Source organism: Cupressus sempervirens, chromosome 8, assembly GCF_028749045.1.
Source record: "Cupressus sempervirens isolate cs-2001-9-10 chromosome 8, ASM2874904v1, whole genome shotgun sequence".
NCBI classification, from domain to species: Eukaryota; Viridiplantae; Streptophyta; class Pinopsida; order Cupressales; family Cupressaceae; genus Cupressus; species Cupressus sempervirens.
The window spans coordinates 759825285-759850451 of record NC_143125.1 but is presented as its reverse complement, the minus strand read 5'-3'; the positions used below and the strand labels follow the sequence as shown (position 1 = coordinate 759850451).

At 34.7% G+C, this 25167-nt stretch overlaps 1 protein-coding gene across 1 annotated transcript in view; it reads right to left on the bottom strand.

The window, feature by feature from the left end:
- LOC149544644 (ras-related protein Rab2BV-like) overlaps positions 1-19192 on the bottom strand; it is a 59021-nt gene extending 39829 nt beyond the window's left edge. Inside the window, exon 1 of the mRNA XM_089795231.1 lies at positions 18469-19192. Coding sequence (XP_089651357.1) covers positions 18469-18633 — 165 coding nt within the window. The 5' untranslated portion in view covers positions 18634-19192. The remainder of the gene's footprint in view (positions 1-18468) is intronic.
- Between the last annotated feature and the right edge of the window lie 5975 nt (positions 19193-25167).

The window sequence follows — 25167 nt, the reverse complement described above, 5'->3', positions numbered from 1 at the left end:
GCTTGCATGAATAGCCAAGCCTTGCCTAGCTTCAAATATTTTCAAATCTCTTCTACTAATCCACTCTTTCTTGAAATTGTGGGGCTTCTTGAAGATCGAATTCACTCTTTACCCGATTTCATTCTTCACCAAAGCTCGCACTTCAACCTTTACCGACTTGCAATCAAATAGAAGGGCTAAGATCCCATCTGGAATTGCTTCTAGTTTTGCACTGCCCTAAGTTGTAATTCTAGATTTTTACTTATAAATCTAACCCAATCAAATTCGCCCTTTCCATTGGCAATTTCATCAATAAAGTAATACATCCAATTCTCGAATTGCATACCTTGTGAGATGCCCATGATCTGGCTGAGAAGTACAATGAGATCTCCATATTCTAATTTGAAGTCTACCACGGTGAGCCTTGATAATTTGGTGACTCCCTTCTTTCCTTCGCATAGCCAATCTTGTTTTAGATGCATGAAATAAGCCTCCAGGTTATCTTGAAATGACTTGGCCGCTTGGTCCATCATTAGTACTGTCATACTTTTGTACTGAGGGATGCTAAATGCTTCTTCAATCACCTCTCCACCGATGTAGGCCAACACTCTCTTCCCATTGTCAAAAATGATGGATTTACTAACCAAATCAAACCTGGACGCACATTCCATAACCAATTCTAGGCAAGGCAAGGTAGGAGGGAAGGTTGCTGCGTGTACAATTCCACTCTTGTAAATCTTCTTCGCCATGGGAATTGTCCTTCCTTTAGTCTACCCTTTACCTGTATCATGTTTACTATACCGATATTGGTATCGATAATTTGCCTCATATTTTAGAAGGTGGTTTTGGGCATCATATCCTCTTTGTCTTTCTTAGTATTTGTTCCCTTAGAGTTCTTGCTTGCATTAACATCTACCATCCTAAACACTTATTTCTGCCCCTTCATTCTAAGTGATATGAACTACCCTTATCGATCTCCAACCTTCTTTCTATCGATGGATTCTAACTTTTTTCTGCCTCGCCAAGTCTTGTCACTACACTTATCAATCTCCAATCTTCAACCTAAGGGTGGGACTACCACTTATTTTTGCCCTTTCATTACCTTAGGATGGACTACACTTATATCTCCCAACTTCATTCCTAAGGTGGTCTAGCTTATTTCTACCTTGCCAAGTGTCCTATCATGGATTCTACACTTATCTCTCCAATCTTTGACCTATAGATGGGATGATGAAGTGGTGGATAATGAATGCAAGAAGAACCAAGAGAAACAAAACTAGACAAGAACAAGGAGCGAAATCCGCTTAAGGACCACTTTTTAGCTCTAGAATGAATTGAATTCACCTTTACCAATAGTTGGGTCTTCTTTGAAATTTGAATCAGACCTAAGAATTTCAAACCCTTTGCAAATAATGATGCCCTAGTTGGAAAAATCAGAATTCTATCCTCTTGAAATTGCCCATGCATGTACCAAAAATCAAGCTTCAATCGTATGTTTCCTTTACCAAATAATACTATCCAAATCTGATGCAAAATCGCAACTCCTCAAGAAAACAGACTTCCACAAATTTCGGCTCCACAAAAATTGTAGCTCTCTATGGAAATCAAACATCAATCAAGAATCGTCTAGGGCAAGGAAAATCAAATCTGTCTTATAAAAATCGCCAAGAACTGCCCTATAAAAAAAACGCTAAGGAAGAAGGACTGCTCCCATATGCAAATCTGCCCTTTGCCAAAAATCGTCCAAGGAGGAAGAGCTTCTCCAAGCATGGAAGAGGAAGATGGAAGAATGAGGAGACAAGGGGAAGAAGATCCTTCTTATACCCAATTCACTTGCCTTCCCTAGCTAGCTGATTTGCACCTAGGAGAGGAAAAAAAACAAAAAACATTAATTAGTGCACAATCTAGTCCCAATTAAATGATAAGCCAAAAATTAATTTTTCCACAATGAGATTTGCATTATTAAATTGCCGGTTAGACCAAAATTGCAAAAATAAAATTAATAAAGCCTTGGAGATGCTAAACGTTTTCATTTAATGATGATTTAGTAATTAATATATCATTAAAAATCAGATTTGGCAAGCCAAAACTGATTTTTCAATTTTAAATTACTAATCTCTTTAAAGATTTTAAAATCTTCAATGCAAAATTAACTCATTTAATGCCAATTTTTTTCTTTTTGCAATTTAATCCAAAATCGATTTTGCCATGCTATTTTTATTTTTATTTTTTTAACTGAAATAAATCATTTTTTTCTTGCATCCAAAATCGATTTTCAATTCAATTTCACCATTACAAAATCAATTTTCACCAAAAATTTAAAATTTTTCGAAACAAATAAATCTAAAAAATTATTTTGAAAATGCTAAAGATTACACAATTATATCCAATTTTCAAAATAAAACCATCTAAGTCCCCAAAATTTTGTAATTCTATCCTGCCAAGTATAGTTCTTTGAAATTTGTTCGGCCTAAGGATAAAATTACTCGTTCTAAAAAATCAAGCTTAAAACCAAGTGAAAAAACAAACCTAAACCTCCTCCCTCCTGGCCTGAAGGTGTCCAAGACGTAAAATTTTCTAAAATCAGAAATTTTTTGGACAACTTCAAAAATTATTTATTGCCAAGGCGATCGAAAAAAGGGGGCTCCCCAAAGTTTTGGGGCAATGGTGTGAAAACCTCACAAAAAGCCTGATAATAATGATGCCCAAGGATGAAGATGAAAGTTGCAATCGAAATCAAGCATAAATATTGTAGCGCGGCACTGTTCACACGTACTATAGCAGCAAAGCAAAATGATTACTAATGGCTGCCAAATATGAATCTTTAGATCTACACTCAATAGTCCTTTAATATTCTTCAAACACTTCAGTTATTCCTTAACTTTAAGCACAAATAGAACTCCAGAATGAAACTCTCCTGAATGCCAAATTCAATGTATATTTCACCACCTCAAATGGTTGCAACACTAAAGAATTGACACTCTCCAATGACTAACTGAAATCAAAAACCCTTAGTTTCTTCCCCCAAGTTCATATCAAATGCAATTGACGATGATTGGATGCCTAACAATGAAGCTCTAGCCTCCACTCATTCTTTTCCTTCACCCTTCTAGAAGGAAATAAAATATTATTTAATTGCACTCTCTAGAAGCTTCCCCCTTTCCAAGGCAATAATTAGTTGTACTCCTTGAAAATGCACTCTCTAGAAGCTTCCCCTTTCCAATACAATAATTAATTGTACTTCTAGAAAATTAAATTAATTAAATATAAAGTCACCTTTTAATTTTAATTTATTTAATGACTTTATAACAAATTAATTTAATCAATTTCTCCTTATTTCTCCACTTAGCCTTCGGAGAATGTAAAGGCTAAAAACTACACTGAGATGCTAAAAAGATGGGGACATTACAGGAAATGACCCTATGAAAGAGTATTTATATAGATTGGTCGTTGGCTGATAAAGGCATCAATCACATCGGCCATGCTCTGATCTCAGCAGCGACTTCGGTCTATTTCAACAATAATATTATATCATTGGTAATTCAGATCTATTCAAGATAATTTGGTTCAGTATAATATTCAAAATTTTATTATTATATATATATATATAGAAGGTTCACTATAGTAGATCTCTATCAGAGATCCTTATCTTTTACATGGTATCAGAGCCACCCTGATAGAGATTACGGTCAATATGATATATAATTAAATCTATTAAACTATCTTGATATCCTCTATCTAAAACTATGGTGAATCAGGTAAGACTAGAAGACAGACTTGAAGGAGCTTCCAACTTTGCATCATGGAAAATACAAGTAATGATTATTCTACGAGAAATGATATTAGAAGGGTACATAGAGTCCAAAATAAATCTATGCCAAAGAATGATCCAGACAGAACAACTTAGAAAAGACATAACAATAAAGCTATGAAGACCATTATAGATTTTGTCAAAGATCACATCCTCCCATCTATATCAAGCCTTAAAACTACTTTTGAGATGTTTTCCACCATTAAGAATACTTTTGAAATTAACAAAACAAGTAGATTGTTAACATTGAAGCAAGATCTACTATACATCAAGATGAACAATGGAGAATCGATTGCATCTTATTTTTAAAAAATCTCAAAGTTGAAAGATCAACTTGCAACTATTGGAAATCAAGTAGATGACAAAGAACTTGGCATTATAGTAGTAAAAGAACTACCTCTATCTTGGGAAACACTTATTCGTGGACTAAGCTCTCAAACTGACCTCTCGAAATTTGAGCAACTAAAAATGAATGTACTAAAAAAGAGTTAAGATTAATTTCTACAGGAATTAGTTTAAATCAAGAGGGGGACATTCAAGCACTCCAAGTCAATACCAATAATAAAGGAAAGAAAGGAAAATTCAAACGAAAAAAAAAGGAATTCAACAAAACATACAAAAAACGAGATTGGTCAAAAGTACAATGCTTTAAATGTGTCAAATTTGGCCATACTCATAACTTTTGTCTGAAACGGAAGAAAATTCAACCAGCTCTAGCAGAAGTCAATGATGAAAAAGATGAAAACTTTACATTATACCTAGCACTCTCAAGTGAACTAAACTCCAACAAAAACACATGGATTATAGATAGTGGAGCATGGCATCATATCATAGGCTTTAGAGATAAATTTAAAAACTTTGAAGGATAATCCTCTGAAGAAGTAACTATTGGGGATTTCTCTACACACCTGGTAAAAGGGATTGGATCATATTCAATAAAATTGAATTCAAGTATCACTCTTCAACTAAAGAATGTTTTTTTTGTACCTAGTATAAAAAGAAATTTGGTCTCCATCTCTAGCCTTGCAGACTAAGGGTATCGAATCACATTCCAAGAAGATAAAGTATTATCTAGGCCAAAGAACTCCAACATTAAGAATGCTATATCCATCGGATTTAGAGATGGAAGTTTGTACAAACTTTGTAACCATCAAATTTAGCCCTAAATCATGAAATCTCAAACACAAATGAAATCTGGCATAGAAGACTAGGTCATCTTCATTTTTGTGCTTTATCAGCCATCGGAAAAATAGTAACAGGGTTAATTTAAAACCTAATCATTCTAGTATTTGCAAAGGATGTGCCCTAGGTAAAAACACAAAAGGGTCCTTTCCCAAAAGTGAACACAAATCTAAATCTATACTTGAACTCATTCATATTGATCTATGTGGTCCAATGTTTGTACCTTCCCTAAGTGGATGTCTCTACTATGTGATTTTTATAGAAGACTATTCTAGGAAAACTTGGATTTACTTCCTTAAACAAAAGGAATCAAGCGAAGTGTTATCCAAATTCAAAGAATTTAAAGCTCTGATTAAAAATTAATCTGAACAGAAAATCAAAACCCTAAGATCAAATAATGGGGGTAAATAGCTCTCAGAAATTTTTAAAGATTTTTGCATTTCTGTTGGGATTAAGAGGGAGCTTTTTGTATCATATAATCCTCAACAAAATGGAGGCACAAAAAGGAAAAACAGATCCATTATTAAATCAGCCAGAGCTATGATGCATGACCAAAACCTTCACACCTACTTCTGGGTTGAAGCCTCTAACACTGCAGTTATATCCAAAATAGATGTCCTCACTCAATATTGGAAAATACAATGCCGAAAGAATTATTTATTGGCAATAAACTAGATTTAAGTCACCTAAGAATATTTGGGTGCCCTATATATAGTCACATCCCTAAATAAAAGAGAACTAAACTAGACCCATCAAGAGAAGGGTATATTCACTAGATACAGGGAATCATCCAAAGGTTACAGGATTTATGTTCTTGGGCAAAGAAATATTGAAATCAATAGAGATGTAAAATTTGAAGACGACATTGCTTTTAACCTCTTCAAGAACATTGATGAATCATGCTCAAAACCTACCATTGAAGTAGATGAAAATCCTTCAACTAAGAATGAGGGGGAGATTGATACTAGGAGTCTTGCACCTCCTAATCCAAACTCTGAAAATACTAACAATAATAAGAGAACACTTTGGGCAAGAAAAATGATAGAAGAAAATCATATAGAACCTGATGAAGTCATCAAAGAAAACAAGAGAACAAGAAACCATTCATGCTATATAGCACTTCACTCCGAACTCATAAAAACAAAACCTGCAAATGTAGAAGAAGCATTTTCGTGTCAATATTGGAAAGACGCAATGATTGAAGAATATCAATCCATGCTAAAAAATGATGTGTGGGATGTTGTACCCCGACCCAAAGAAAAATTAGAAGAAACTTTTGCTCAAATCACCTGTTACATTAGAACTATCATAGCTATTGCAGCATCCAAAGGATGGAAGATACACCAAATGGATGTCAAAACTACATTCCTAAAATGGTGAAAGTGAAGAAGTATACATTGAACAACTTGAAGGATTTATCACTCATGACAAAAATTCTCATGTATATAAATTGTAGATAGCACTGTATGGTCTTAAACAAGCTCTCAAGGCATGGTACGAAAGAATAGATAGCTACCTCTTAAGATTAGGGTATTCCAAAAATGAAGTTAATCCTAACATATACTTCAAAATAGTTAAAGGTGATATGTTTATTCTTGTATTATATGTTGATGATTTACTAATAACAGGTGAAGAACATCTTATAGCAAAATGCAAGCAAGAAGTGACAACAGAATTCGACATGAAAGACCTAGGGCTTTTGTATTACTTCCTAGGTCTAGAAGTCAAGCAAAAGGAGAACTATATCTTCTTAAATCACGGAAAGTACATTGTTGACATTCTAACTAAGTTTGGAATGATGGATTGTAAACCATTAACTACTCCTATGGAAGCTAATATGCATAAACTAAAGAATGACGGATTTGAATTTGAACCTACTGATCCTACTTACTACAGACAAATTATCGGGTCACTAATGTACTTGGTAAACACTCGCCCTGATATATGTTATGCAACTAATGCCTTAAGTCAATTCATGTGTGAGCCAACGAAGATACATCTCATGGTAGCCAAGCACATTCTACGATACTTATGTGATACAATTGGTATGGGCCTCAAATATGATCAAGTTGAAATTAGTCGTCATGAATATTCAGATTCTAATTAGGCAGGCAGCTCTACTGATCGTAAGAGTACTACAGGGTGTTGTTTCAATCTCAGGTTTGCAATGATCTCCTAGTTTAGCAGAAAACAATCATTTGTTGCCTTAAGTTCTACTGAGGCAGAATACATAGCTTCTTCCATGGGAGCCAAAGAAGCAGTATGGTTAAGAAAACTATTGGTTGGATTATTCAAGAAACCCTTGAAACCTACAATTATCCACTGTGACAATCAAAGCTGCATCAAGCTATCAGCAAATCCAATCTTTCACAATTGATCTAAGTATATTGGAATACATTATCATTATACTAGAGATATGGTAGATCGAGATGTTCTCAAACTAGAATACATAAGTACAAATGAACAAACAGCAGATGTATTTACCAAACCTCTTGCCAAGCCCAAATTGAAATATTTCAGAGACAAAGTTGGTATGGATAAAATGTAACTGTAATCACTGAAATCAACTTTCAGTTTTCTTTTATTTATGTATATTCAGTGTTATATGCCACTATTTTATGGTTGCATTAGATATGTAATGAAAGTTGATGATCTTTCGTTGACATATATTATCAGAAGGTAATCATTGTAAGTTGACGATCTTACTAATGATAAACCTCTTATCGTAACAAGTGTATGTTGTAACTCTGGATAACCGGAAGTCATGATAATAAACATATTACGATTAGACTTATTGTCCCAGAGTGCTGGAGATCATAATATTTGTCATGATAGAGTTCATGACATGGTGATTTCGATTATCTGATATACTACTGGTTCTAAGTATCAAAACCAAATAATTTATTCTCTTGATGGGTATCATTGAAAATGATACCAGTGCACACATCAAGAGAATGTGGGAAAAGAAACGTTTGTGTTTCACTTCTCCCTCGCTAAGAGGGAGTGTTCAAGTATAGCTTCTGTTGAAGTGAAACGTACATCTTTCTATATATATGTTTTGGTGACTTTATCATTATCATATATTTATGTATGCATATATATAGATACATACATATATATGTATATATATATATACTTACATACATATATACATACATAAATACATATACATACATAAATACATATACATATATATTATTCTGGTATATATAATTGTAGTCTATACTTAATCACATTTTCACATATATACATATATATATATATATATATATATATTCATTAATTCATATGTCAATTATAAATGAATTTCCCATTAACCTGTTTCTATCGGGCAAATTAATTATACTGTCGGCAGTGCTATGTTTATGGTCATGTCCCTGCGGCAACATGACCCTATGAAAGAGTATTTACATAGATTGGTCGCTGGCTGATAAAGGCATCAATCACATCGGCCATGCTCTGATCTCAGCAGTGACTTCAGTCTATTTCAACAGTAATATTATATCATTGGTAATTCAGATCTGTTCAAGATAATTTGGTTCACTATAATATTCAGAATTTTATTACATATATTCTGTTCAATATATAGATCGAAGGTTCACTATAGTAGATCTCTATCAGAAATCCTTATCTTTTACATCCACCACCCTCTTGTCCACTCTTGGACAACACGACCACACCTTTCTTGGAGTTAAACCTTAGTTTCACCTGCAAAATTGCATATAAAACCATTTTAAATCATTTGCATCAATGAAACTAAGAAAGTAAATACAAGGTTTTGGGAGATAAATTAAGTGCACATAGGATTAGAAACTTCCAGGTTTGAACTTAAACTTGGAATGCTTTGAGCAATTTGCACGAAATATGATCCTAACAAAGTAATCATGGTATAAGAAAGAAGTGGTAGGTGCATGCAAAATCTAAGTTGGTAGATTGACTTCGGTTGAAATTGTCATTTTGGCAATCAGATTTTACAGTTAGAGAGGATCTGAGCTTGTCATACTTGGCAATCAGATTTTACAATTAGAGAGGATCTGAGCTTGTCATACTTGAAATTCATCGACATTATTTTAATTGCATTAATTACACTTTATTAGATGAAAAAGTATGAATCCAAGCTTTTAATGCAAGTCTCTTTCTTATTTTGCAAGGTGATTTTGGAAGAAGGAGATGCTTGGAGAACAAAGGATGGTGTGGCAAGATCAAACCTCAAGGACTTCAAGCAAGAATCTAGTTTGAGGATCAAAGTGAAAATATATGCGCAAGGCAAAGATCAACAAACCAAGACAGTGAACAAGTCTACGTGTCAAGAAAAATTATCATCGACTTGAATTCCTTGCGAGAATCCAAGTTTAATTGGCCCAAGTGAAAATATCTAGTTAGATGAAACTTTCAGAACATCACAATTAAGAGGCCAAGATGAGAAGGAAGGAAAACTTGAAGAAGATGAAGCTATTAGAATTAGAACTAGAAGACTATTGATGAAATAATCGATAAGATACACGAGAATGGAGCTTCAGCACTGCGGAAGGATTGGCAATGGAGGGGCTAGGGTTTATCTTCCCCAGCCCAGGATTGTCTGCTTTTCTCATTTTGGCCAATCAGCAAAATCTATGAATCTGTTTAGAGGTGAGGAAACAGCTCTAGATGAGAGCTTGATACATCGGCTAAAGAAAAATACCATTGTATTTGAACATGGGGCCTCATTTGATCATAATGTTGTTGAGAAGGAAGGCAAGAAGATGGTGGTTTCCAAGCCTGTCAATGGCTCATTTGGTAGTGCAGCGGGTCCCTCTTTGGGTTTGTAGACGGAGAGAGAGCTCAAAAATTTTCCGGCTCTGCATGCAAGGTTGGGAGTGTCTTCCCAACTAAAAAACGTGGCAATTGGTGTGATCCGCAAACTTTTGCTAGCGGCAAGGGCACTAAAATAGTGCAAAATGAGGATAGGTGTTCCCCGACCCAGCATTAAAGGATTGTGGGCGTGTATGCCTACGGCTTGGACCCAGCCCCAATCAACGAATAAACAAGTGGGGTTTCAACAACAAACAGGCTCATTAGATAAAATAGCTTTGCCAATATCCTCCAAGGAGTTTTCAATGGATCCAGACGATGCAGCTGATGAAGAGGTGGCACATAATCTTGCAATATTGTCCAAGATGGGTTTAATCAATCATTTTAGAAGTTTTTGGCCAAGTTTGCAACAATTGCATTCTTGGATCTTTGACAATTGGTAGCCAATTCTTTCTGGTAGGGTTCAAATATACCCTACAGCAAAAGGGTTTTTCATTCTTGCCTTTGAAAAGATTCAAGACAATTTTGGGTGATCAAATTTGGTGTTGGGAAGAGAAATTTGTATTAATGTTGACACCCTGATTTTAATCCAGTTTTCGAAGTGTTTGACAAAATTCCCATTTGGGTAAGGCTCCCGAGCTTTCCTCTTTATGTTTGGTTTGAGTCTTGACTTGAAGCTATTAGCGATTCGATAGGAATTTTTTTTATGGTAGTTGAGAAATCTTCAAACCTATACCATTCAACTTTTTCCATAATTTCAATAGAAATTGATACAACAGATGGACTTCCAATAGAAATCAAAATCAAAACCTCTAAAGGTTGTTTGGTACAGTCATTCGATTACGAAGGCACTTTCTTTAGATATAGAAATTGCTTCCAAACTAGTCATTTGGCTTCAAAATGTGATAAAGTGAAATCACAAAGAGTGGGTTCCTGGTGGAAAAATCTTGAGGAGTACTATACTGTTGAAAAAAATGGGGAGAAACAAAAGTTTATCACAAATTGTGATGGGTAAGCAGTTACAGCTGGCAGGGGAAGCTATATGAGAGACGCGACTAGATTCACACACTAGGTCATCTATGTTGAAGGGGGGAGAAAGGGAGATACAACCAAGCACGAGCATTGGTACTCTTGAAGGAGAAGAAAAATGAGAGCCAGCGAGAGTACAAGCTTCAAAGGCCATAGGTGTGAAGGAGGATCAAAACCAACATGGAGTGTTAGGGGTATAAGAGATTGAGCATCTTCTAGAGAAAAAATCTGGTGATTGGGACACCTTTGCTGATCGGATTGAAGATGGGTGGCAACAATTCAAAAGGGAAAAATTGAAGAAGCCAAAAGATGCTGCATCTAATAGATCCTTCCATCCCATGCAAAAGCACCAGACTTGGCCTAGGCTTTGGGATTTTACCCAATTGGTGGGTTGATGTATTATTGTTTGGTGTTTGGGTCTCAGTGTTTCTTTCAAGGATGGTAGTACTCTCATTGTTAATTCCCTTAGTCCAGGCCAAGCCTTTCATGGTTAATTCTATTATTAATAAAATAAAACTTATTACTGATAAAAAAGAAGAAGAAATAATCAATAACATTAAAAACATAAGAATGAAACAACAGTAGAATATTTATCCTGGGAAAACCCTCCAGCCTAAGGGGAAAAACCCAACCACACTCAAAGCAGATCCTTTATTGAATAATAAAGGGATTCAATACAAATCTTCACAATCTTAGACAATAACTTCTTTAGCAAATTGTTATCTCATAACAATCGCTAGTTGTATGTCCTTGTAGGATTGGACATCTACAGAATATAAGCTTCTCCTTTTGAATCACAAATCACATAGACAAAAACTAGTCAAATGGTATTCATACTATTATATACACATAAAATAATATACATAAACATAGAATAATATACCGCTAAGCATTTTGAAACCCGAGAGATGCAGCCAACTGTTAAAACCAATGGATGACATGACAAGGATTGTGGTGAGCCATGTCCTAGGAGAAGGTATTTTCAACTACGATTTCTCATGGAGAACTAATAGTGACATTATAGGGGCATTCATAGGTTGTCTAACCAGAGCCAAAGTAGAAAAATGAGCAATGATCAGACTTTGCCATAATGTTTTTGATTCAGTTTGGTGTGTGGGATTGGAAGAAGCCATTATGAGTTTAGATGAGAAACTTAGGATTCCTCTTCCAGAAATGTATATGGCGCATCCACCTGGGAGTTTTGATTTGGCCATTGTTCCCAGACGCCTTTCTCTAGTTATTCGAGAGTATGCTACCTTTGATCAAGTATGGCCGAAAATGGGCGCTAGCATCCATTTTCTCCTCAAGTGGAGAGGGATCGTAGAGGATGGAGGCAAGGCTTGGCTCAAAAACTACCTTGGCATTTTTAAATCTTATATCCACCCGGGTGTGGAGCTCGAGAATCTAGAAGCACTAGAATTTTGCATCCCTAACGTAGAAAAATCAAGCAAGCAAAAGAGCGCCTTTGAATTCCCGCCACATTTCCAATCTAAGAATCCCAAGGACATTGCAGAAATTATTATGGTTTTCTAGAAATAGAAGTTTGATACACATACGAGTTATGTGTGGATGACAAGTTTTTGTACTCCAGCAGTCGGGTTGAGGATTCCCCTGTTTTGTTTCCTCTGTTATGCCCTCGGCCCCTTGTGTTTTGTTTTGGTCTATGCTAGGTCCTTTTTGTCTTGAAGGCGTTGTTTCTCAAAGGTAGCCAAGTTGGTATGCCACAAGCAATCAATGAATGTATCTAAAGTTTCTTATTTCAGAATAGTATTATAGATAGTATGCTCTATTTTTAGTCTTTGTAATATATTAAGGATAATATTAGATCTAATACAAGTTGTTGATTGATACATCAAATTTTGGCATCCTTTTCAAAAGAAGATTAGCAAGCTTCTCTATACTGTATAGTAGCTCGAGTTCCCCCTATTCCAAATCTCCGTAAATTCATGACGATATTAATAAATATGAATGTTATTTCTATATCAATGGTGAGATTAATTTTGCACCTCCTTTGAATGGTGTAGTGTGTCTAGATTGAATCTGCTTAGAATGTATCCTTTATTTGCTTAATAATACCGGGTTTTGTTTTTAGCTACGACAGAAGAAATGTTTTGTGAATATAAGAGAATATCACACTATTCTTGATAGTAAAACTAAGCAGATTTGAATGATCCAAATCATCCTAGAAGGGTACTTAGATCATAAAGAGCAATCCACAAATGCAATTCTAAAAAGAAAAAATTCTCAATATGATGTTTAAAAATGGCATTATCTAAATAAGGGTAAGAATCTTATTTTATATATGAAAGAATTAATCAATACAAGTTCAGTGATTCTCAAATTAATGTATTAAAACTCATTTTAATAGGACTCAGAATAATTGGAAATGTTTCTTGTTTTGATTAAAGAATGTTAGGATCAAACTTACATTAGAAATGAATATTATGTCAAAATTGAGAGAGATCAGCTTCTAAATGGGATTGGCTCCAGTGTTCTTGTCCCACATGAATAACCAAGCAATTCAGTAGTATCCTGCCAGGAATTCAAGTTATCAATTTTTTTTAACTAACAGCACTAATGTTTGCTTTAAGCTGTATAACTAATTAGCTGATAGCAAGGTGCAAGCATCTCAGGCAAAATAGCTAAGAAGAGGTACCTACTAAGAGTATAAAGTTCTGTTTGAACCAATCATCTCGGACATAGGATTATGATTGATCGGTATAGGAATCATCAAAGACTATAAAAGTCAGAAAATGATTCTAGTCCTTTTCCTTATACTGATAATAAAATTTTGGAAAATTACAACTGGGGTAATGCCCCTTTTAATAATGTAATCATAAAGGACTACGGTCCCGGGCAAGACTGGAGGTTTTCTTCTCTGTTCTTTCTTACTAGTGCCCGTTTGAACGGATATATTCTGATGTTCTATTATTAATTTTAATATAATCAAGGCTCCGGCCATTTACTGATCATATATGTGTGTGTGTGTGTATATATTTGGCATCATATTGTTTTGTCAAGCGATTGATGAATTCTTCTTGACCATTGTGATTCTATTTGGTACACAAGGCAATGACAGTATGAATAATATTGCTTAGCGGTAATACAATTTTGGAAAATTACAACTAGGGTATGCCCCTTTTAATAATGTAATAATAAAGGACTACGGTTCTGGGCAAGACTGGAGGTTTTCTTCTCTTTTCTTTCCTACCAATGCCCATTTGAATGGAGATACTCTGATGTTCTATTATTAATTTTAATATAATCAAGGCTTCGGCTGTTTACTGATCATATATATATATATATACATACCGCTAAGCAATATTATTCATACTGTCATTGTCCTGTGTACCAAATAGAATCACAATGGTCAAGAAGAATTCATCAATCGCTTGACAAAACAATATGATGCCATATATATATATGAGTCGTTACCCACACATGGTCTTCTACACTTGCTAAATACAACTCGATGCTCTACCAAGGGTTGACGGCAGTTACACTTGTTGTTTCGTATTGAACCAAACACAAAAGTCATACAATTACTATGTAACTGGCGACACTTGAATTCCAATCGCGAATGGCATAAAGGGTGGCAATAATGTATGAGACCCAATATATCTTCAAAAACATTTGAATCATTTATGTCAAAAACTATACACTAAAGAGGGTGGGCATGATGACATGTTAGCTGGCAAGAGCTACACAACCAATCCAACCAAAAAAACACAAAGGCAACAGTTATACAATCACTCCATCAATACAACCATAACTGCATCATAAAGAATTGTGAACATAAGCCAAGAGGTGGAATCAACCACATTGTCATGCCAAGAAGAAATAGAACAAAAACTAAATGACAAGCAAAGAAGACTCGTACAATATCATCGTGAGTAACTTTGATTAAACTTGTCCAAAACAATCTTCGTAGGTATCAAAAAAAGATAGAACAGACTAGCATAGAAGCTCTACAACCACAAAATCATGAGCAAGAGAACTTCAACACGGCAAAGGTAACAAAGAATGATAGAAACTATCTCAAGTACAAATGATAACTCCTTTCTCTATCAAATCATTAACAGAAGTAACATGGGAATACAGAACATCACAATTGAAGGCTTGATAATATTGAGTTTCAATAGATATTTTCTCATCGCCAAGAAATTGATCAAGTCTATGAGATAAGCATGCTAAGATGGTGTCCAATGTAATTTTCTCACTGGCCCACAAGGTGGTGTTTTCATGGAATTGGATGCGCATTTAATGTTGCATTTGTTTTTTAGATTAGGGCTTTGGTGGCATAATCTGGGCCCTTGATCATGAATTGATTTTGGCATTTCATTGTAATTGAACAACTATAAAAGGTCAAGCCTTCTAATTTATAACTCATTAGTTTTAGAGTAGAGTAGAGAAAGACTTGTTGAAATTGTTGCCAAATACTATCAAAGAAATTGCTAATTCATTGTTGGCCTTCATTGTGGATTACTTGTGTTGCTTTGGAGTATTGCATGGCTTCCACATTTTCTCACTAATTGTAGGATTTCATTTCATGTTGATTAAAAATAGTATTTAGTTGAATGGAAGATATTGTGTATGCATCTTTGTTGAACTTGCATAGACCATACCACTACTTGCTATTTGATTGTAAATTGCCTCGCATGGTCAAGTGACATATTTATGAGCTTTACTTTGATTAATGCCTGCACATTAATATGCATCAATGGATGACATTAATGGGTTGGTGATAGTTTGAACATCCTACATTTACATTAGGAGATTGCACCAGCTTGGTTGATGCCAATGGTTAAACTAAGTCTAGTAAAGTCACAAAGACATTCATCATCTCTTGCATTCTAGGAGTAGAATAGCTTTCTAAACCCTTTGCAGTTTGTTTGGTTGAAAGTAGTTGAAGTAATTGATGTCCACTGAATGAACAACATAAGTCCCTTTGTGATACTAGCATATCACATCATTACAATTGAGTGAAAATTCACAGTAAGAAGGAACGTTGAGGTTGTCTCATTTGATCACACAATTCATATACATTGTTCAGCATATGAGCTTCCTTATTGAAGAGAGAGTTGGAGATTCGATGCTTTATTTGAAATACTAACTATTTGACTATGCATGTTGTAGTGGCATAAAACTCACATCAATAGTATCCACTCTTATGCAGCCCACTTCCACACACACACACACATAAAATTATATTTAAAGTTCCAGATTTATAATTAATGATCTCACTTGCTAGAATCTCATCTATATACGGCTTGAATATAGAGCCAGTATAGTAGGATATATCATCTCTTTTAGTAATAAAGTCAATTCTGTGTAGAGTAGCAACACTGACGATGAAATGGAAGATAAAATTTCATTGAGGCATATTTCAAACAATTCAATCACCCTGTTTAGGCTTCCATTTATTTAGCATATAGGTACATTTATACAGAGAATATTTTTATTATTTGGACTAAGAAAATACCACAATTCACACGCCCCATTTAGGCTCAGATAATTCTACTTAGCATATGACAAGTCTCAGGAATCCTGACATGATAACCTCAAGAGTAGAGATTCCAAAACTATTTAAAGGATGTTTATACTTAGAATTGGGGACAGAGTTTAAAAAATTCTGTATTCAGGTGGTGCAATCTACAGTCCTTTCTCCTTGTGTCTATTGGTGTATTTCTTCCTCCATTGCCATGTCATACTCCCACTATTTCCTGATTCCCACGTCCTTGTAACTTCCACTCAAAATCTTCCGTTATAAAAAACCCCTCTATCTTTCATACTTTGATGGATGACCATACCATGTTCCAAAGCTCTGAGGGCAGCACAGGTAGGGGCAATATGGGCCATGAAGTGTTCAAATTCTTTCCAAGGAATCCATTTTGTTCAGATCTGGCAATCTGAACATTCCATGAGGCCACGTTTCATGGTCCTTCTCCCTCTCCTCGTCCCATTCTTTGCCTTCCTCTTCACATTTCTCTCTTCTTTCTACTACAACTTCACTTCTTTTCCTTTTCTCTGTATATTTTCCTCCCATCCTGTCTGCCTTCTCCCATTTGTTCTCTATTTCTACCTTCCTATTCACATTTGTCATTCCTAAGGCTTGCATCCTCTGTCTTTTCCCTCTGGCCTTCTCAACAAGTCTATCATTCAAATTTTGCCATCCAGGTGCTCCATGGGCCACAGCTCATAAATGCAGCAAGGGATGTTCATACATCATAAGGTTGCCCATACCTATGCCATCTCATGTCCTTCAGGAATTATAATTTCCAGAGAGATGCTATACGTGTGCCTTTGATATTGCACGTGACAGCAACTCGCCCAAACTTCACATTTAATTGGTCTCCTCATGTTCAGCCCCTTGTGTAAATGCCAGATATTTTATAATATTTCACCACTTTAATGTCCAGTCAAAAAGGGTTTGACGTGGGAAAGTGACAAAACTGTGACCTAACCATTTTAGATATATAATTATTAATAAATTTTGACAATCACTTAAGCGTGTCCAGAGATGACAAGTACAAAATTTAACATTCAAATTGTTGAAGGCATAATATCTGAGTTAGTAAACGATACTATACAGGGGAGAATCCAGCATAGCATACAAAGTTGTTTCCTGAAAATTGAAGTACAAGAATTAAAATGAAATGCCCAAATTGAAGCAGATAATTTGAATGTTTATTGTAAACCCTAAAATAAGGTGGATCAAAGGATGAACTTGCAAAAAAATAAAGAGGAAATGTTAATCAGGAAGAATGCAAACAGTTTAAACGCTAAACCTAAACTTTGATTGTGACATGTTAAAAATATCACAAATCGTTTGATATTCCAGCAAAAACGTGAAACTTGGAAAATTTCAACTCAGATAGGCTTGGAATGAGAAAAGATGAATCGTGCACTGTAGCATTCAGAGTTAAAATCCCATAAAACATTTAGCCGGTTTGCAATTTCCGAAAGTATGAGATATTAACATCCTGAACATAAAGGCCCAACAAAACAAAGGGCAACCGGATCGAAACCCTGATTTAAAAGTCACCTAGAACTTCACAAATAAAAAACCCATAGAAATTAAACCTAAAGGTCTAGATTACAGAGAAAGGGTCCAGTGGATCATGATGCAAATTGTGATGGTATTGTGATGGATCTAAGCATGAAACATGTTTGCAAATATTAAAAAAGCTGTTCATGCACACTCCATACCGTCTCCAGGGCAACCCATATTGTCACCCAAGATTGACTAAGCATACCCTACACCATATCAAGGCAACCATGATGTCCCCCGAGATTTTGTCGACATATAATGAGCTACAATTTCTTAAGCACAGAGCACCGTGAGTTTTATTTTGTCACACTCTCAAGCAGAATGAGCTACAAAACTAGGATTTAAAATTCCACAAGCATTTGCCAATGAAATTGTTAGTTATACCATAAACATTGAGAACCCGATCCCAAACGATAATTAGGGAATTGTTGCTAACTAACATACAAAACAAATGGAAACACCTTAACATTTGAATCAACGGCAGAAAAGAAAATTCTCACAGCCAAAAACACAAGTTCCTAAAATCGGATACAAGTGTTATTATCAATATATAGAGGATGCATGAAAAAAATGCTAATTATCAATTACTGCAAATTTTAAAAATTGTGGTGTCCCGCCATGTTACCTGGATTGTTTTTGTTGCAAATTCTACGCCAATGGTAGACTTGGAATCCAAATAGAATTCATTGCGACTAAACCTTGACAAAAGATTAGACTTCCCCACTCCTGAGTCTCCAATCAATACCACCTTGAACAAGTAATCATACTCGTCATCAACCTTGTGTGCCATTTCCAAAATTTGTCCCAAATCGAATTATTAAAAATCGATCACAGGACAAACACATTAAATGAGCCTTCTCTAAAGTCTATGAGAATCAGAATTCATCAAAACCCACAAACCAAGAGTGATCAGAACCAGCGTTGTGATACAAAAGTAACAAATGGGCATCTCCTAACCACCCTGAGAATATGATTTCCTCAATAACCACAATCCCAAAATCAGTAAAATTAATTGATTACGGGGAAAGCAAAAGCAAACGAGTATCCCCGATTCATTAGTACAATGGAAGTTCTTCACATTTTATTTCAGGTGCATTCCTATTAGCATGAAAGCGAAATTTCCTTAAAACCCACGTTTCCGCATCATAAAAAGTAAAATTGATTGCAAAGTGGGTGATGTGTTGATTTGTCAAATTCACAGTGGTTGAGCATGACATGGAAACCAAAACAATATTAGCTTTATTCCTGTGAGAAATTATGAGTCCTGTCTTCCACTGGAGTTCAATCTACTCTGCCTCTCTTCGTCTGAAAGATGCATCACAGACTTGCTTTAATTTAGCATAAAATTCATTTTAGCCTATTAGTTACTATAAGAGATATGCATGTAAACAAGTACAACGGTTTTTCAAATATTGGAAGTACGGGTGTGGACCCTCTCTTTTGTTATATTATCGTGTAATTATGTGTGGACGACTTGCAATTTTACATATTGCTGATATTTGTTGAGCACCGGGTACCGTGTAACATATTTGCATTGGTAGGATGGCATCTCATACATATAGTCATGGTATAAGTATCTATAGATACGCTATTTATCCAATCAAATTCTTATTTTGCTCTCTAATCATATTCATAAATATAGATATCCACTACAAAATAATTATAATTTATTTTATACATCTAAAATTATTTATATTTCATTTATTTTCATTTATTTAGGTTTTTACTAACTTAAGTTTTTAATTTTATTTTCTTAAAAAATGGATGATTTATATTTCTAAATATTATAATTTAAAAAAATATTTTATGTGGTATTTATTAAATTATTTTTAAAAGTATATATTCTATTTATAATAAGATTTAAGTTTTTGACATGTAGATGGTTGTCAAATTTAACTTAGAAAAATAAAAGTTAACATTAACATGCTCCTTCTATTTATGTTTCTCCGTCCCCTCCTATGGTTCCTTCTGTGGTGGCAGCTGGTTCATCTCTAGATTTTGCTACCCCAATTTCTGTTGGTCCGTCTCTGGATTCTATTGTCCCATTTTCTAGTGTTTCCAAGGCTATTTCTCCTGTGGTTCCTTTTCTGGGTGTTGTTGTTTCATCTCAAGCTTCTACTGTCACTTCCTCTTCTGCGGTCTTTTCCCTGGCTTCAAGGGTTTCAGGAACTGGTTGTGATGGTGCTAATTTTCAATGGCAAAAGGTTGATGATTTGGTGGAGGATAGATGGACCACAGTAAAAGGGAAAAAGGTCAAGCCATCCAAACCCTCTTTTGATATGGCATTACAGTCTAAAAAGAAGGATTCAAAAGGGAAAGTCTGATGTGGTTGTCCTTTTTTTGGCACTCATGGCTTTTGGCCTATTGTTCTCTGTAGTGTCCCCTAGCTCTTTTGGCCTATAGTTCTTTATAGTGTGTCTCTCCATGGGGTTTCAGGAGCCCAGTCAAAACTTGTTTTTGTGGCTGTAGTGTTCTATTTTTTTATGTGTTGCCACTTTGGTCACCTTTTGTTTGATGACATGTTTCACCTTGAGTTGTTGTTTAATATAGGGTTTCAAGCACCCTTCAAAACTTGTTGGGGGTTTCAAGTGCCTGTTCAAAACCTGTTTGTGTGGCTAATGAGTACTGTGTTATTTGTGATGCCAACCTGATCACTGTATCTTGTTGGGTGACATGTATTACTTTTGGACTGTTGTTTGGTTTGGGCTTCTTTGAAAATTTTTTGATATGTAAAGGGTTTCAGACTCCCTTCAAGACCTATTTTTCTTATCAAAAACATTAACACGCTCACACCATCCCACTCCACCAATTCTACCATTGTAGAATGCCTATCGGCATTAATAATATAGATTCCATATATCATTTTATTCTATTTATAATTTGTTTATGTATTTTTTATAAATGTTAAGTGAATTTATTTAATCAACTTTTATTTTTTCTACAAGAGATAGGATATATATGAATAAGTTATAACAATAATTATGTAATTAAACTTTACATTATCATGGCAGAGGCCTTTGGGAGAGTGGTGGTTGATGCCCATAAGAATCAAAAGATTTTAGGTATTATTATTACTAGTAATGTGCCTAATATCACACATCAACAGTATGCTGATGACACTATTCTGCCTAGCAAAAGTACCATTACTGAGGCTTTGGGTCTAAAAAACATTATTGATTCTTACATGGAAGCTTTAGGGCATAAAGCGAATGAGTTTAAATCTGAGATTTATTTTTTAAATAGTAGACCTCAAATAGAATTTCAAATATGTAAAATGATGGGTTACAAAAAGGGGTCATTCCCCTGCAAGTTTATGGGAATTGCCTTGGAGAAAGGCCTGAAATCCAATAAGGTCTGGTGCAACACTTTGGAAAAAATGGATGCGAGGCTTGGTAGCTAGAAGGACAAATGGCCGACAAAGGCTGGAAAGAGTATCAAGATCAGATCAATTTTATCCGTCATTCCAACCTTCCCTCTTTCCTGACTTCCTCTTCCCAAGCAACTTCTTCTAAAATTCAAATCTAAACTCAAGAATTTTCTTTGGAATGATTGTGAAGAAGACAAAAAATTAGTGCTCATCAAATGGGAAAACATCTGTAAACCTAAGGACATGGGTGGTTTAGGGACTAAAAATTTAAAATGGCAAAATGAAGCCCAAGATGCCAAACTTACATGGCGTCTCTATAAGGAAAGAGAACATAAATGGGCTAAGATTCTATATAATAAATATCTGAATGTAGAATACCCTCTTTCGATTTTTAGGATGAAGACCTTGCCCAAAGGTTCTGAGAGTTGGAACTTTATGATAAAATGTCGACATTTGGTTTGTAAGTTTCTTACTTGGGATGTAGGTAAGGGCAATGAGGCGCTATTTTGGGAGGATTCTTGGATGTCCTCCTCTCCATCATAGCTCTTTCCCTAAGGATCTTAAAGAAAAATTATGTAATCTGTGGGGACGCAGAGTCTATGATTACAAGATTGAGGATATTTTAGAAGGTAAACCAAAATGGATATGGAAACCTTTGGATGGTTTAGGTTTAGATTCAGATGTGATTAAAGCTTATGAAAAGATATTAGCAGACAAGAGGATTAAGCAAACAAAGAGAAAAGATGAACTTATTTGGGCAGCTTCAAATGATGGGAAGTATAGTGTGAAAAGTGGTTACAAGGCTTTGATTCATTCTCAAAAATGGGATGAAGTGGACATTCCACTTAAGCTATGTTGGGACTCTGCATGCCTTCCAAAGGAAGGATTCTTTTTATGGTTGGCTTTTCAAAATAGAATATTGACTGCTGAGAGGTTACGTAAACTTGGTTTCCATGGTCCTTCTAGATGTGTGTTATGGAAGTGTAGCTGCAAGGATTCTAATCATCTTTTATTTAACTATCCATTCTCCCAAAGATTTTGGGAATGGCTCAAACACATGTTAGGGTGGTCTACGTCTTTGCCAAAATCTTTCATTGAACCCCTCAAGGGATGGCCCTTGAATATGGTTAATGGCATTTATAACAAACTTTGGAACATATGTCCTTCCATCATGGTATGGGAAATTTGGAAGGAAAGGAATAGACGTATTTTTCGTAACATAGAAATGCAACCCAAAAAGTTAATATTAAAAATAGAAGCTAGCATAGTTGAAACAGCAAATTCTCACCTCAGAAATGTTCATAAAGAAGAAGGATCCTTTTCTAATTGGTATGGTCAGATAAAGAAGAATTGGTCAAAATTGATTAATCCTCCTCTTCTCTATACTAAGAAAAGTAAGGAGGCAAGAGATAATTGTAAATGGACACCAACTCTGAAAGGTTGGGCTAAACTCAATTTTGATGGTGTTGCCAGAGGTAAACTAGGGATGGCAGTTATTGGTTCCATCATTAATGACACAAGTCATTTGGTAGCCAAAAAAGATATGTCGATTCAACCTACTTCCAATAATTGAGCGGAATTAGAGGATTTGGATCAAGGTTTTCAATTGTGTCATAAGTTAGGATTATCCAAAGTTATCATAGAAGGAGATTCTCAGATTATATTAAATGCAATTAGGAAACGAGCAACTCCTAATTGGGTTCTTAACTCCAAGCTAGAAGAAGTCCTTACACTTTTAGATAAGTTTGCAGATAGTAGGATTTGCCACATTTTTCGAGAAGGTAATCAAAAGGCTGATTATTTAGCAAATTTGGGGGTGGATGGTGTCAATTCCTTGGTTATCAATGATGTTCCTTCTTTTTCTAGTTTATAGTTTTATCGATTTATCTAGACTTCCTTGTTTATGTGCCTAACTTCTATCCATTTTTCTATTTTTATATTTATAAATATATATTTATATATATACATATATTTTTATATTTATAAATATATATTTATATATAAATATTTAAGTATATATATATATATATATATATATATATATATATATATATATATATATATATATATATATATATATATATATATATATTTATTTATTTATTTATTTATTTATTTATAGATTCATAAATAGATTCATGTATATCAGATTATATTGGATCTATGTATATTATTTTGTTGGTCCTTTTGTCTTGATTTTTTTCCTTTTTTATACTATTTTTTCTATCTTTTTTCTATTTTTATATTTATAGATATATTTTCTCACACACACACATATATATGGATTTATAAATAGATCCATATATATCAAATTATATTTGATCTATCTATTCTATTTTGTTTGTCCTTTTGTCTTGGGTTTTTCCTTTTATATACTATTTTTAGGATATTCATAGTTTATATACTCTATTTTTTCATCATTTCTTTGAGTGGGCATTTAATTGTTTATGTTGGCTTTGTTGTTTTCGATCATTTTCCCTTTGTTTTCATCAGCATTTAGTATTTAGGACCACCCTGTGTTTAGATTAATGTGGGTGACATCATTAGATGTCATCATGACAGGCTGTGATTCTAGGGGTTTCGGATGCCTTTGTCTTCTTCTAGGGTGTCATCATCTTTCATTTTTAGCTGATACTTTTTCTCTAAGGATGGATTCAAACATCAGTGTTTACCATGCTACTGTAAATCGCACCATGGCATTCCTTGGCAATGTCAAACCAGAAAGATGGAATAGAATTCTCAAACCGGTTGATGACATGACTAGGATCGTTGTAAGCAAAGCCATTGGTGAAGGGGTTTTTTATTACAAATTTTCATGGAGGATGAACAGTGACATAATTGGCTCTTTCGTTGGTTGTATGGCAAGAGCAAAGATTGAACTGAGGACTATTATCAGTCTATGTTGTAGTGTCTTTGATCTAGTTTGGAGGAAGGGTCTCGAGCAAGCAATTTATAGCATAGATGATAAATGTCGCATTCCTCTTCCAAAGAAATACATGGATCTCTCGCTAGGGTCACCTGATTTAGAGATACCCTATCGACGTCCTTCACTGGTTATCCACAAATTTTTTGTCTTTTACTAAGAATGACCCAAGGTGGAGGCAAGTATTCAATTCCTCTTGTGGTGGAGAGGAATTTTTGTGGAAGAAAGCAGAGCATGGTTAACAAACTACCTCAATTTGTTCAATGCTTATATTCAACCTAGAGTGGTCTTCGATAATCTTGATGCCCTAGATTTTTGCACTCTAAATTTGGAGAAAACTAGCTGGACTAAATTTGATTTCAAATTCCCTCCGACCTCCTATGTTGAGACCCTAATGATATCCTCAAGATCACTATGGTGTTCTGGAAGAAAGTGAAATGCTAAGGTTTTTTCGGGAAGTCTTCCGCAAGTTTTTGGTAGATAGTTAGAAGATATTAGGTTTTATGGTTTGGTTTTTGGTCCTCTATTCTATTCATAGTTTATTGTAATTATTAGCTTGCTTATGATACTTTAATATTTGGTCTTTGTAATTACAAACTCTAGATTCTTGGTATATGAATCCTCATAGATGTAGAAGCATGGAATTAAGGTCTTATCCTAAATTTTATATATCATATTTCGGTTATACAACTAATATCAAGTAGTTTGGTGTGTTTTATTGTCCCTTTGATTGTTCTAGTTTGGATGTCCTCGTGGCTTACGCTATTTATTAGATCCTTACAGTTATTCTGCTTTGATCTAATGGGTTGGTATCTAGATAGTGGATTGATGTATTAAGAATAAGGTGTTATCCCTGGAAGCTATTAAAGGAAGTTTACCTCTGTTTTTGCAATAGGTTAATCAAATCCATGTATTAGGGATTTGGCTTATTGATTGATGTTCTATGTTATGGTTTTTGTAATTATCATTATGTCAATGATATTCTATTGTATGGTGTAGCAATATAAACTTGGGATCCTAGATATGAGAATCTA